The 14,856-nt window shown below is 36.3% G+C and overlaps 1 protein-coding gene across 1 annotated transcript; it reads right to left on the bottom strand.

Moving 5' to 3' along the window:
- Positions 1-641: 641 nt before the first annotated feature.
- Positions 642-1,968, bottom strand: LOC104230938 (probable F-box protein At5g04010). Its single transcript, XM_009783849.2, has 2 exons — positions 1,556-1,968; positions 642-1,020 (listed from the first exon to the last, which is right to left on the bottom strand). Exons 1-2 carry the CDS (start codon positions 1,966-1,968, stop codon positions 642-644), a joined length of 792 nt encoding a protein of 263 aa, XP_009782151.1.
- Positions 1,969-14,856: the final 12,888 nt, after the last annotated feature.

The following is a 14,856-nucleotide window of genomic DNA, read 5'->3' as shown; positions in this document are numbered from 1 at the left end:
TTGTTCTTTCACATAAAAGTTCTGGCTAAATATTTACGTGCAACACACGTACATAGTAACTAGTATTATATTAAAAGCACGAAGGTCCTTAACAAAATGTCATTCATTTTTTTTACCCTTTAAATATAGAGTTCACATTGAATAATACCGTAATTAAATTATTTATCTAATATATAGGAATAACCATTTAAATATTTTCCTACTATTTAGGATTTTGAAATCCCTAAAGTTTGGTGTATAAATTCTTCTATATAATGTTCGTACTATAGCATATTTGTATATCTTGCTGGAGATTTTACCTAACAGTAGTGAGAGAAATTGCTTCTTCCTATGTTTTTATTTATCTCCTTTTTTACCTAACCAGATTAGGAATAATATATATGAATGAAATTTACATGTCGTCCTATGGAATTGCAGACTTAAAATAGGCTAGCATTAAAATAGAGAACTAGTTTGTCCTGCAGTTTTTCTTCTTAAATCATTATAATATCATGAAAGCAAGTATTCAAGAGAGAACTGAAGCGGTAATACTCTATTTACATAGGCTGATTTTGGGCGTCCGTATCAAAAACTGTCAATAGTACATGACTTAATTATGTGAACTATTTGCACAAAAAACTATTTCTAGTTTCCAACATTATTTACACATCACAAGGTGAAAGAAAATGCTGCAAATATCTAAGAGCATCTTCAACAAAAAGATATCTCCAACTCACTATACTCAAAACCCCTGCACTCATCCTCTCAACCACCGCTCTTCCATCTTCTACCTTCAACCCTAACCTCAAATCCGCCACGAGCCCGCTAACCGTGTCGCTCGAGCAACATCCCGGTGGCGGCAACTCCTCGGAAAACCACCCTTCCAACCCTAAAACAAACCTCCCTTTCCCTCTACAATTCATCACATTAAAAACTCCTTTAAAACCTTCCAAAATCACATCCCATGTCACCCTCAAGTCACCGAGTGAATCAAACGGCCCCAAATCCCCGTTCTTGACATCAGTGGCAGAGCCAGGAATCCTGACATGAAAAATTCAAAAAAATGCAAACTTGAAACATGATTGAATACACTTCACAATCACAACAACAACAACAACCCAGTATAATCCCACTTAGTGGGTCTGGGGAGGGTAGTGTATACGCAGACCTTACCCCTACACTGGGGTAGAGAGGCTGTTTCCAAATAGACCATCGACATCCTTCCCTCCAAGAACTTCCCACCTTGCTCTTGGGTAGACTCGAACTCACAACCTCTTGGTTGGAAGTGAAAGTTTCACAATCAAGGAGATTAAACATAATATATATACTGAAACCATTTCCTATATAACATCATCCCTACGTAACAAACTTCACTATAAAAGTCAAATTTTTCCGGAACCAATTTTCATGTGTTATTTTATGACATAGGTTCTCTATCACACCACTTCGCTAACACTAAAAAATATTTGAATCCGCTAACATTCAAAATTATTTAGAAAACGAGGCTGTTATAAAAAGATTTAACGGTTATAAAGAAGTTTGACAGCTATTATAAAAAACACCCTCCAACACTTACCTTTGCCATTGCTCGACATCAATATCGAACCGAAAAACACCCTTCTTGTCGAAACAAAGTTGGCTTCCATGCTTGACTAAAGTCACCATGCGTGTAGTGGTTTTATAGATGTTAAGTGCAAAAATAATGTTATTAAGGGAAATACGAGGTTTCAACGGCTGTTTCAGCCGGCGGTTATTCGCCCTATGACCCAGGGCGTATAACTGCCGGTAAGAGACGGTGGGATTATAACAAGTATGAAGTGTAGAGAGAGAAGGGTAATGAGTGGAGCAAAGGGGTTGCCATATTTGATCTGAAGACATGGAAATAGACCATGATTTGCATACACATGAAGCTATAGCTAGTGTTTTTGGATCAAGATGGTTTGAAACAAGAACAAGAACTTGCCATGGAGGTGGTGAAACTGTCGCCATTGTCTTCTTTTTCTTTTATCACACCATTATTTTCAACTATAAAATCAGACTCATAAGAGTTAGAAGTAAGATTTTATCCAATTTCATTTCTATTGGTTTTAAGTGTCTAAAGAAGTGACACGTGTTGAGTTCTCGGATTTTTGCATGGTGGTGACGTGACACGTATGATATAGTTATACACAGTCGTTACTACTATGTCGACGCGTTTTGAAGAAGATTATGGTTCACTATTTTGCTTTTCCTTATTTTCTCCTTTGTACATATATAGTGTTTTTGATGACTTTAATTTAATATCGTGCGTTTATATTTCGAGAAAACAATATTCAACATGCTAATAATGTGCTTGGAGTGATTAGAACATTAAGATACTTACGTTGTTGACGTGGAATTAATATGTGCATTCTTTACCAGATTTTGTGATTGAAATTAAGTAGAAAGTCAAGAAGTCAGTCATTCAATTTTGCATTATATTAAAATCAAGTATATTACGTCCACTAAATCTAATATATTTGTCGTTTTAAAAGGTACGTATGGCGAGAGACGGACCAAGAATTTGAAGGTGTGAGCGAACTAGTCAATCAATACCTTCGTCGAACTTTTATTTTTAAAAAATTCAAGCAAAATATTTAATCGTTTTTAATATATTTATACTTATATATGCAGAATATATATATATTCTTACTAAAATTAACAGAGACCGACCTCTCTTGTATAAGCATAGGTCCGCTTCTGTGCATGACTAAGTCATCATGTATTTTGACTTACTTGACTTCGTGATGTTAAATATTTTAAATCTCAATTTTCTTAACTTTGAGTACAAATATCTAGTATTGCTACTTCCTTTTATCTCTGTTATCGTATCTTTTTTACTTAGTTATGTATTAGTTTTGCCAATTTTCTTATGTGTAAACTTTTTCCAGAATATTTCATTTTTAGCTTATATATCCAGATTCTACTTCAAATGAATCTTGAACTAATACCAAATAATTTTTTGTGTTACAAGCACTATATATATATAGTATCTAATAGAGTTGAACCAGTAACAACTCCTCTTTTTTTTTGTGTGCATGTGATGATCTTAGCGTCTGATCTCTATTAATTAACTACACATGAAATTTAAGAACATAAAACATATTTTTGAATCTTATCCTTTTAAACTAAGGTGGTATAAAATATCAAAAACATTTTTGTATATTGTGATTTTAAACATATTATATAAGAAAGTGCCATTAAGAATAAATAAATATATTAGAATAAAAAATATTTTTATTGAGATAAATTAAAAAGAAAAGTACGACACATGAATTGAAATACTAGGAAAAGATTAAATTGTTTACCCTAATGGTTTAAAAGTAATTTTTGCATTTGTTTATAGAATAATTACAAAAATTCTTTGTAATAAACATTAAGAGAAATAACAGTTTTGGTCCTTGTATTGTTTGACTTAGCATATCTGACCTTTTATTAAATTTATTGCGCCATTTTCATCCCTGACCTAATAGAAGCTCACATATGTTAGTTTAGGTTAAGGGCAATTTTGGTGTTTGACAATTCTGTTGTGAAAAAAAATAGTATAATCAAGAAGGCTGTTTACGTAAAGAAATAACATAAATTTTATTTATAATTTTAATAATTACTATATTTTAATATAATTATTTATGGTTATACCTTATAGTAAGTGTAAGTGTAGAATTTTCATAGTATAAAGAATGTTAACGATTTCAAAATACAAGGGTATGTCCAAAATTGAGTTATATTACAAGAATGTTTAGTGTAATTAACATAAAAGATTACAAGAACGGGATGAAATATAATTTCTTTTAAAATCATTATGACGTAATTATGACAGCTCTCTAGCTCTTCCTCTCAAGGCGTACGATAGTGGTGATTACTAACGTACGCTGTCGCCGGAAATGGCTACGGGCCTAGCAAAAAAAGCAACTCACAGAATTGAACTATTAAATGTGAAATTGACAAAGGTTAATCGACGACCCATGGGAACTGAGAACTCAGAGCAGGAGGATCTTAGAGGGGATGTGAATGACCAAATTTGCACCGCACCAGCAAAGATGATGGCGGAGAAGTTTACACTGCCCACAAAGGGGCCTTTGAGCACAAGCATGCTGATTACTGATACGCCAAGGGATCAATTGCCACAAAAGGAGGGTCCATGGCCTGCTCTACCCAGCTGCAATGAGAAGGCCAAAACGCCACTCTCCGCGGCAGTGGAGGAAGTGAAAGATGTAAGCAAGGATAAATAGCACTTAGTTCAGAAAATCAAAATGGGAACCTAGTGGCAGAGACGAATAAGGCGCAAAAAAGACTAGACCTAGGGCATGATCTACCAACCAAACTGCCCTGGGTGAACTTGTTTGAAGGAAACAAATATGCTTCCAAAGGTATGAATCTGAGCTACATCGCCCCCACTATACGAGATGGTGTTAAAATCGTAGAATTAGAAAAAGAAGAAGTGGAAGAGGAAACTGAAAAATGGGGCAAGGCAATTGTCTTCTATGTGGTTGGGGACTCCCCTACAATTGGGGTTGTAGAGAGGTTCATAGCAAGTCAATGGGGAATTGCTGCAAAGCCAAGAGTCTACTACCATAACGATGGCTATTTTCTAATTCGATTCCACAGTATAGAGGACAGAGACAAGGTATTATATGCATCCCCCAACACTATAAACAACAAGCCGATAATAACAAGGGCATGGACAGCTGATTTCAACTTCCAGGAGGAAGTACTGAATACTTTGCCAATATGGGTAAGATTTCCAAACTTACCTTTGAATTGTTGGGGGACGACATCCCTGAGTCGAATAGCAAGTAGTTTGGGAGTACCCCTGTATACTGATGACTGTACTACCAGAGTGGATAGAATTTCTTATGCTCGTGTGTTAATTGAGATTAACATCACAAAAAAAACTCCCTGAAAAGATCGATGTGAAGGATCCAAATGGTAGATGTTTTGAGCAGGTAGTGACCTATGATTGGTGCCCTGAATATTGTAATGTTTGCCTACAATTGGGACACTCTTTCCAGGAAAAGGAGAAATAAGAACAGGTCAAAGAGCAACCAAAGCAATTGAGAAATAATGCCTCTAAGCAGAGACAAGAATGGCACGCACAAAGGGGAACACAGATAGCAAAGGCACAAAGCAATCCTAAGAAAACTAAGATGGATGAGCTACCAACTATAGAGAAAGAACCGACAAAAGAAAATACAATAGAAAAGGAAGAAGGGTGGATAAGAGTGAGGGGGAAATCAACAGGCAAGTCTCCAGTGAGCTATCAAAATGAAGGAATGCAGACCGAAAATGGTTTTGACCCTCTAGCAACAGGTGATCTTTTGCAATTTGCTATAACCAAACAGGGGATGGAAGCAGGACAATGTAGCACAAGTAGAGGAGGGGAGAAACAACACTTATTCATTCCAAGATGAAGTTAGTCACATGGAATGTAAGGGGTTTGAATAAGTTGTACAAACAGAAGGAGATGAAGGAGTTTATAAAGGAAAATAATATAGCAATAATAACTATAATATAACATAGAGTGACAGAAGTAGTCACAAAAAAGATCAAAAATAAAATAGCTCCACAGTGGAACTGGTGCAACAACTATGGAACAGGAGATAAAGAAGGAATCTGGCTATTGTGGGATCCTAACAGGGTCAGTTTCACAGTAGAAGTTACTCATGTACAACTCATTCATGGGCAGGTTTGCATATTGGATAGCAAGATGAGTTTTAACTTCACAGCTATCTATGGTTTGCATACAATTGGTGATAGGAGAAGTCTATGGCATGAACTAAGGCAAATTCAAAATGATCAAGCAGGACCATGGCTAGCATTAGGAGACTTTAATGCAGTGTTGAATATAGAGGATAGAATAAATGGCAACCAGATACATGAATCTGGGGTTAAAGATTTTAAAGACTTTATGAATGATTGTCATATGGCAGAGCTAAGAAGTATAGGGGCAAAGTACACATGGTCGAATAACTCAGTTAGCAGTAAGATGGACAAAGGAGTGGCAAATGCAGAATGGATGCTCAAATATCCACATTTTGATATTATAATCATGGCGCTTTGCTTTTTCTGACCATAGTCCGTTAGCTATTAGATTGGAGGATCACAAGAAGAAGACATATAGGCCATTTAGATTTTTCAATGTCATAACAGAACATGAAAAATTTCAGCAAAAAGCAATAGAAGGGTGGATCAGCATGGATAAAGAGGTGAATATGCAGAGAGTATGGGAAAAACTGAAAAAAGTGAAACACAAACTGAAACAACTCAACAATACTCACTATTCAGGAGTTGATGAGAAAATCAAAAAGAGTAGACAACAACTATGGTCAGTCCAGGAAGAGTTGAGAATTAGGGGGATATCAGAGAAATTAAAAAAGGAAGAGAAATCAATTAGAGAGCAACTAGAGAAGTGGATCCTTATTGAAGAATGTATAACAAAGCAGAAATCTAGAAACCAATGGTTGCAATTGGGGGATGCAAATACAGCCTACTTCTTTGCCTCTGTGAAGAATAGACTATCCCAAAATAAAATCAGAAGTTTGATCGATAATAATGGTGTAATGCTACAGAGTGAAAAAGCAATTCAAGAAGAGATCATAGGATTCTAAAACGACTACTGGGCTCAGCAGCTAACTCTATACCTGTAATAAACCCCATAGAAATGAAAAATGGACCTTGTCTGAACAGAGAGATGCAACTGAAACTGATAGCACCAGTGTCAAGAATGGAAGTGATGAATGCTCTAAAAGATATAGATGACCTGAAAGCGCCAGTCTGTGATGGTTTCAATGCGTTTTTCTTCAAGAAAGCATGGAACATTATAGGGAATGAGGTAACTAATGTTGTCGTGTCCTTCTTCAATACAAAGACCATGCATATGCCTATCAATTGCACTACAGTTACATTAATACCAAAAGGTAAGAACCCCTCCACTATCAAGCAATTTAGGCCCATATCATGCTGCACAATTTTGTATAAACTGATATCCAAAATTCTTACAAAGAGACTGCAAGGAGTAATGGATACTATAATAGACCAAAGCCAATCAGTTTTTGTCCATAAAAGAATTATATAAGACAATATTATTATTAGCCATGAATTGGTCAGGGGTTATGGAAGGAAAGGAGTGTCCCCATGATGTATAATCAAAGTAGACATGCAAAAGGCTTATGACTCCTTAGAATGGCCCTACTTGAAACAAATCCTACATGCTTTGAACTTCCCAAAGGTGTTTATAAAATGGATCATGATATGTATTACAAGTGTCTCTTATTCAGTTATCATTAATGGACACCAAGCTCGCCATTTCAAGCCAAGAAGGGACTAAGGCAGGGGGATCCATTGTCCCCATTCCCCTTTGTTATTGCCATGGAATACCTCAATAGAAAACTCAAGACACTACAAAACAACCCAGATTTTAGTTTTCATCCTAAATGCTCAAAGTTGTAGCTTATTCAACTATGTTTTGCAGATGATTTACTTCTCTTCTACAGGGGAGATGAAATCTCAGTTCAATTGCTCATGAACTGTTTTAGTGAATTCTCACAATGCTCAAGACTAATAGCAAATAGATACAAAAGCTCCGTTTATTTTGGAGGGGTAAGCAGAGAGGTGCTAGAGGAAATTCTAACAACACTGGAGTTTACAAAAGGGGAGTTACCTATTAGGTACTTGGGCATCCCTCTCAGCTCCAAAAGACTATCCCTAGTACAATGCCAGCCACTTGTAGAGAAGATGTTGGGAATGATAACTTCATGGACCACAAAATACTTGTCCTATGCCGGGAGACTCTGTCACACCTCCTTTTTCCGTACCCGAGAGGGTACAAGGGAGTTTTTTCCAATTAAAGGACAATCGAAACGGGATTTGTTTATTTATTTTAGAGTCGCCACTTGGGAGATTTAGGGTGTCCCAAGTCACCAATTTTAATCCCGAATCGAGGAAAAGAATGACTCCATATTACAGTCTGCGCACCAGAAATCCGGATAAGGAATTCTGTTAACCCGGGAGAAGGTGTTAGGCATTCCCGAGTTCCGTGGTTCTAGCACGGTCGCTCAACTGTCATATTTGGCTTGATTATCTGATTTAATACAAATATGAACTTATGTGCAAATTTTAACTTTTTACCGCTTTCATAATTATTATTATTATTTTTTACAAGAAATTGCAACGTTGTGAAAATGTATCTCGAACCGCGTTACAATCAATGTACCCGTGGTCGTCGACACACTTTGACTCCATTGAGATTTGGATTTGGGTCACATCAATGTGCACCCGAGTTTAAGAAAATTAAATTATTAAAGGCGCGCCTAAAGCAACTAGCGTATAATCTACTTTGGGTAGGGCCGTGGAATTTTGCTAAACGGTCCATCCCGAAGTCTATGCAATATAAAGCAAATATTTACTGAGGGCCCCGCAATTTTGTATTTTTATTTGGCGAGGCTCATCTCATTCTTATTTTTAAAGATAAACCTATAGTGACTACATTTCTTCTATTAAGTTTGTCTCTAAAAATAAAAGAAAATTTCTCAATTAATTACATGCTGAAAAAAAATAACTTATTAGTTATTAGTTTACAGCTAATGTGAATGGAAAATTGCGATCGAGTTTGTACAAAGAAAAATTGCTTTCATTCTATATTCTATTATTCAATAATACTGGAGCATGAGATTGACACACCATAATATCAAAAACAAATTAACTAGTATTTGACTAATTTAAACTAAAATTATTAGATGAAGAAGTTATACATATGCAAGCCCATTACTCATTAATTAATCGACTACATTTTTATACAAAGAAAGGAAAATTATATTCAAACACAAATCTAAACAGGAGGGATTCAACAGGAACAAAGCCTGATTAATATTTCATTTCGCTTCAAGCCGAGAGTGTACAAATGTGTACCTGGAAATGACAGTACAAGAAGAAGAAGATCAGCAAAGTAGTATGTAACACAGCAACATACAGCAGCAGAAAGCCCAACACAGTAGCTTCAACACCTCAGTCCAGAAATCCCAGCAACACGGAGAAAACTAGTAAAAATGGAGAAGACAAATAGTGCGGAAATCTCTCTTTATTTTTTTCTTTCTAGATTTGAACTCTCTATGGTGTTCTTCCGCTCTCAATATTTCAGAAAATTTGTTTCTATCTTTTTTACTCTCTCAAAAATGAATTCTGTCCTTGTATATTCTGTGTATCCAGAGTGTATATCGGGTGTATACTTCTCACTCCGCCCCCTCTTTTTTTCTTCTCTCTATCTAGTTTTTCCTCTCTTTTTTTCCACCCTTCTTCCTAAATTTTCTCTTCTATTTATAGCAAAATTTTCGAAATTTTCAGATTTGTTTTTTATTATTTTATTATTTTTTTAATTAAAAGAAATCCCACTTACAAATTGCTTTTATTTTTTTAGAAAAAGAAATCCCACCTTTATTTACTTTTATTTTTAAAATTCCAACTTTAATTACTTTATCTTATTTAAAATCCCACTTTTTATTTTTTTAAAAGAGAATCTCACTTTATTTAACTTTTCTTTAAAAAACAAACCACTATCTTTTCTTTTTCTTTCAAAAATGCTACTTTCAATTACTTTAAATTTTTTAAATTTTCAGATACCTTTATATTTATTTTTTAATTCCAACCTTCTTTTACTTTTAAATTTTTTAAAAATTTCCACAAAACTTTTTATTTTTTTAAATCTTCTACATTCTTATACTTTAAAAAAAAAAAAGAATTTCACCTATTTTTACTTTTTGTTTTATTCAATACTTCCCTTTTTCTTATTTTTTTTTAAATTATTCCCGAAATTATTATATATATATATATATATATATATATATTTTAAAAAAAATAAAAATAAAAATAAAAATAAAATAAAATATTTTCGGATTTTTTATATATAAAAAAAAACAAAAAATAAAACTATTAATAGTGATAATTCACCTTTTATTTTTTATTTTTTTGATTTTGTTTTGTGTTGGAAAAAAATGAAGAAGGGGTGTTGGGTTAATGGAGCGGACCGGGTCGACCCGGTCTGAAGTGGACTGGGTCATGGAGAAGATTAGGCAATTATTTGGGCCTTTGGCTTACAATTGAAGAAGTGGCCCAATCCGATTTTCTTTTGTATTTTTGTTCTCTTTTCTTTTTATTTCTCTAAAACAAAATTATAAAAATACTTAACTTATTATTAAGAACTAAATTAAGTTATAAAAGCGCAAATTAACTCCCAATAACAATTAACGCACAATTAAGTAATAATTAAGCATAAAATTGTATAGTTGGACATTAAATGCTAAAAATGCAAACGATGCCTATTTTTGTAATTTTTATTTTTTTGTAAACCAAACTTAATTACTAACAATTATAGGATTAAATCCTACATGCAAATGCGACATATTTTTGTATTTTTTATTAATTTAACAAATAAACAAACAACAGACAAATACAAATAATTATTCAAAAATATCACAAAATTGCACACCAAGAAAAATTACTTTATTTTTGAATTTTTTGGGAGTAATTCTCATATAGGGCAAAAATCACGTGCTTACAGCTGCCCCTCTTTGCCCGAAGACACGAAGGGTTTTCGTGCAAAGATAAAGCGAGCGATTTTTTGCCCATCCGAGTACTCCGTGTGAAGCATTTTTTGAAAAAGATTTGACCGAACCTTTGCTTCAAAGGTTTCCTACATATCCTGGGCTAAACAGGAATCAGGTCAATGTAGTTCGGGAAGCTTTGGTAGCTGGGACTACCGTTGGACTGTAATGTTACTGTTGTTGCATGCTATTACCACTGCTTACCGATCTCCTTGTTACACCTTGCTTAAAAGAAGACAAGAAGCTAGGCTATACTGCAATTTTTCTTGTTGCCTTGCTTTCTTGTCTGCTTGCATTTTTTCCGGTGCTTTTCTTCCGATGCTTTTCTTCCTTTCGACACATGCACTTGAGTTTTTGCTGGGACCTCTTATTGCAACCTTCTGCTTCCTGATGCTGGGGATTTTTATTGTTTTCTGCTGGGGATTCCTGTTGTAACCCTCTGTTTTATTGTCCTGTGACTTGATCTTGAAATGTATGCCTCTGTTCGATGGGCGGGCTCCCAACTTCAATACTTGAAATTAAAGACTGAAATGTATGCCTCTGTTATCTGGGCGGGCTCCCAACTTCAACTCTTGAAATGTAAAGACTGAAATGTATGCCTCTGTTATCTGGGCGGGCTCCCAACTTCAATGCTTGAAATATAAAGACTGAAATGTATTCCTCTGTTCTATGGGCGGGCTCCCAACTTCAACACTTGAAATGAAAAGACTGAAATGTATGCCTCTGTTATCTGGGCGGGCTCCCAACTTCAACACTTGAAATGAAAAGACTGAAATGTATGCCTCTGTTCTATGGGCGGGCTCCCAACTTCAACGCTTGAAATGAAAAGACTGAAATGTATGCCTCTGTCCTATGGGCGGGCTCCCAACTTCAACACTTGAAATGAAAAGGCTGAATGTATGTCTCTGTTATCTGGGCGGGCTCCCAATTTCAACGCTTGAAATGTAAAGACTGAAATGTATGCCTCTATTATCTGGGCGGGCTCCCAATTTCAACGCTTGAAATGTAAAGACTGAAATGTATGCCTCTGTTATCTGGGCGGGCTCCCAACTTCAACGCTTGAAATGTAAAGACTGAAATGTATGTCTTTGTTCTATGGGCGGGCTCCCAACTTCAATTCTGGAAATGTAAAGACTGAAATGTATGCCTCTGTTATCTGGGCGGGCTCCCAACTTCAATGCTGAAAATGAAAAGACTGAAATGTATGCCTTTGTTCTATGGGCGGGCTCCCAACTTCAACAACTGAAAATGAAAAGACTGAAATGTATTCCTCTGTTATATGGGCGGGCTCCCAACTTCAACACTTGAAATGAAAAGACTGAATGTATGCCTCTGTTCTATGGGCGGGCTCCCAACTTCAACACTTGAAATGAAAAGACTGAAATGTATGCCTCTGTTCTATGGGCGGGCTCCCAACTTCAACACTTGAAATGAAAAGACTGAAATGTATGCCTCTGTTCTATGGGCGGGCTCCCAACGAAACTGATGGGGATTATTTTGCTGGGGATGACTTTTCCTTTTCTTCCTTACCCACTCTGGGTTGCCCGAAACTCTGTCGAGGATGCTTCTACATCTCGATGATCCACTGGGGATAACACTGTTGTGGATAACTCTGCTGAGTAAATATGTTATCTTACTCCTTCCAAAATTACTTCCTTTTGAGTAGGATGTTTCATTCCTCTGCAAACTACTTCCCCTTTTTTCTTTTCTTTTTTCGTTTTTTTTTCTTTTTTTTTTAAATGAAAAGACTGAATGTATTCCTCTATTATATGGGCGGGCTCCCAACTTCAACCAACAAATCACCATTCTGTTCTTCAGGGGGCTCCTGACTTCAACCAATAATGTCAAAAATAAAACGCCATTCTATTTTTCAGGGGGGCTCCTGATTACTTAAAATTTGAATTGTATTCCCTTATTCTCCAGGTGGGCTCCTGATTGCTGATACTTCCATTGTATTCCCTTATTCTCCAGGTGGGCTCCTGATTGCTGATACTTCAACTGCTCTTCCTTGTTCTCCAGGTGGACGCCTGATTGATAATACTCCAACTGTTCTTCCTTGTTCTCCAGGTGGACGCCTGATTGCTGGGGATAATACTACTGGGGAAGCCTCCTTTCTTCCCCTCCTTCAAATTCCACTTTTTTTCTTTTTTTCTTTTTTTTTTCAACATAGCTGGGGATAAAAGTGTTATCTTCTCGGGATAACGTTGTTGAGGATAACGCTGCTGGGGAATTTTATCCTTTCAAAGATGCTTCATTCTTCTGGAAGTTGCTGGGGATGATAATGGCTCTTTACTTTTCTAAGCACAAGTGTCATCCCTTTGTTCTGTCTGTTGGGGATAACTTCCTCCATTGAAACTTATTATGTTGGGGGCAACATTGGTTCTAAGACCATTTCCCTTGAGATTGGTGTTATCTTTATTCTTCCCCGAATGGGTACCTGACTTCCAGAAAATTTTCTAAATGAAAGGAAAATTTTCTGCCCCAGTTTGACAGTCTCCCTTATGGCATGCATTTCTGTCATCAATGCCATTTCCTTTACCTGTTTCAAATCAAACAAAATTTGTTAGTTTAAAACGTGGTGGTTGGTTGTGATACTCCTACTGGGGATGGCTTTTCCCTTTTTCCTTCCCTGCTCTGCGTTCCACAACTTGTTGGGGATGATATTATTTGCTGGGAATGATCCCTTTCTGCTGGGGATATCCCTCTTCTTTTGTGGCACAGCTCGGAAACTGGCATTTCCCTGACCTTTTAGTCTCGCATGAATTTCCCAAATCATGCTCATTGCTCTCCCTGATTTGTCCACGGGCCTCGGCCTTGAGGTTTATAACCTTTGATTTCGGCAAGGATATCCCTCTTGACACTCGTCAATCCTTTTGTCAATTCCCTTTTGCTGGGGATATCTTTTTTGACACTGGCCTCGCGCTTGTTCCTTGCTGACTATACCACTTGGATGTACTAGTCATATCTCATCTTGCATAATTGGAAAGCTGATGGCATATTTTGAAGTCAATTCACACTTGTTCTGACCAAACAGACTCTATTGGGGAATTTTTCTATGAAAGGAAAAAGATAAAAGGGAACAGAATAAAAAGACAAAGGAAAAAGATGACTCTTTAACAAAAGAAACTATAAATAAAAACCTATCAAACGCAGATACCGACTCTAATGGTCATGACATGCATATGTGGCCTATCCTCCGCCGTCAATCATCTTTCAAGACCTTCAATTGGCAATTCCCCATCTGATTCTCAATCTTATTTGACTTGTAGTGCCCAAAAGGTTTTCACTATCAAGTCTCTCTCATTTTGGTTTTTCTCTCAGCTTTCATCGCCTTACGGTGTCCGTAAAGATTTTCACCGATAAGACTCTCTCATTTGTATCACTTTCCAGCTGGGGATTTGGAGTGTTGCCGGTATGACTCTTTCTGCTGGGGATTAGAGTCCTTTCTGCTGTGGAACAGAGTGTTATATTCACCGGTAAGACTCTCATTTGTGTGACTCGGCATCTTTTGAAGACTGGTCAGAAGGTCTTTCTTTGGACCGTAGTGTAGGTTTTGGATAGGGCTAGAAAGAAAGGGTATTAAAGGCTCGACAAAAACAAAATAACTTTGGGGTTCAAAATTACAACCTTCGGAACCAGATTTATTTACAACAAACGCAACATTTGCCCCAGTTTCTTGCTTGGGGATATCTTAATTGATTATTTTTTTTTTTTTCATTTTTCAAAACTATGACCGAGCCGTGAAGTGCCTACGTATCCTCTTTGAGGAATCAGGTCAAACGTAGTTCCCAATTCCTCTGTTTTCATTTGACTTTCCTTTGTTTTTTTTTGTTATCATTTTTCTTTTCTTTTCCTTTTTTCGTTTTTATTTTTATTTTTTTCCTTTACCTTCCAGGCTCGTATTTCCTAGTCGTTGCTATTGATTCCGAACGAGGGGTATGAAAGAAAATAAATAAGGCTCAAAAGGGGTAACGAAGGATAAAATGTTTAGGTAGCAGAACAAAATGCCTTCGTCATTCCAGTCTTCAAAACATGCCAAGTGCAAACAACACAATTGATCATAGATTTATAGTCTCTTCCGATGGTGCTGGACTTGACAATTATGTTAAACACTTGCTTTTTCATTTGTCATTTCTAAAGCACCGTTGGGCGACACTCTCACTCTCATGAACGACCCTCATGCCAATTTGGCGAATCTTGCATTTAACGATTTTCCTTATGTTTTACTTGCCCCAATTCCACATGACTTGGGCTTCAAATAATC

This window comes from Nicotiana sylvestris, chromosome 4 (assembly GCF_000393655.2).
Source record: "Nicotiana sylvestris chromosome 4, ASM39365v2, whole genome shotgun sequence".
Taxonomy (NCBI): Eukaryota; Viridiplantae; Streptophyta; class Magnoliopsida; order Solanales; family Solanaceae; genus Nicotiana; species Nicotiana sylvestris.
The sequence above is the reverse complement of the archived record's forward strand: the minus strand, read 5'-3'. Positions and strand labels throughout refer to the sequence as shown.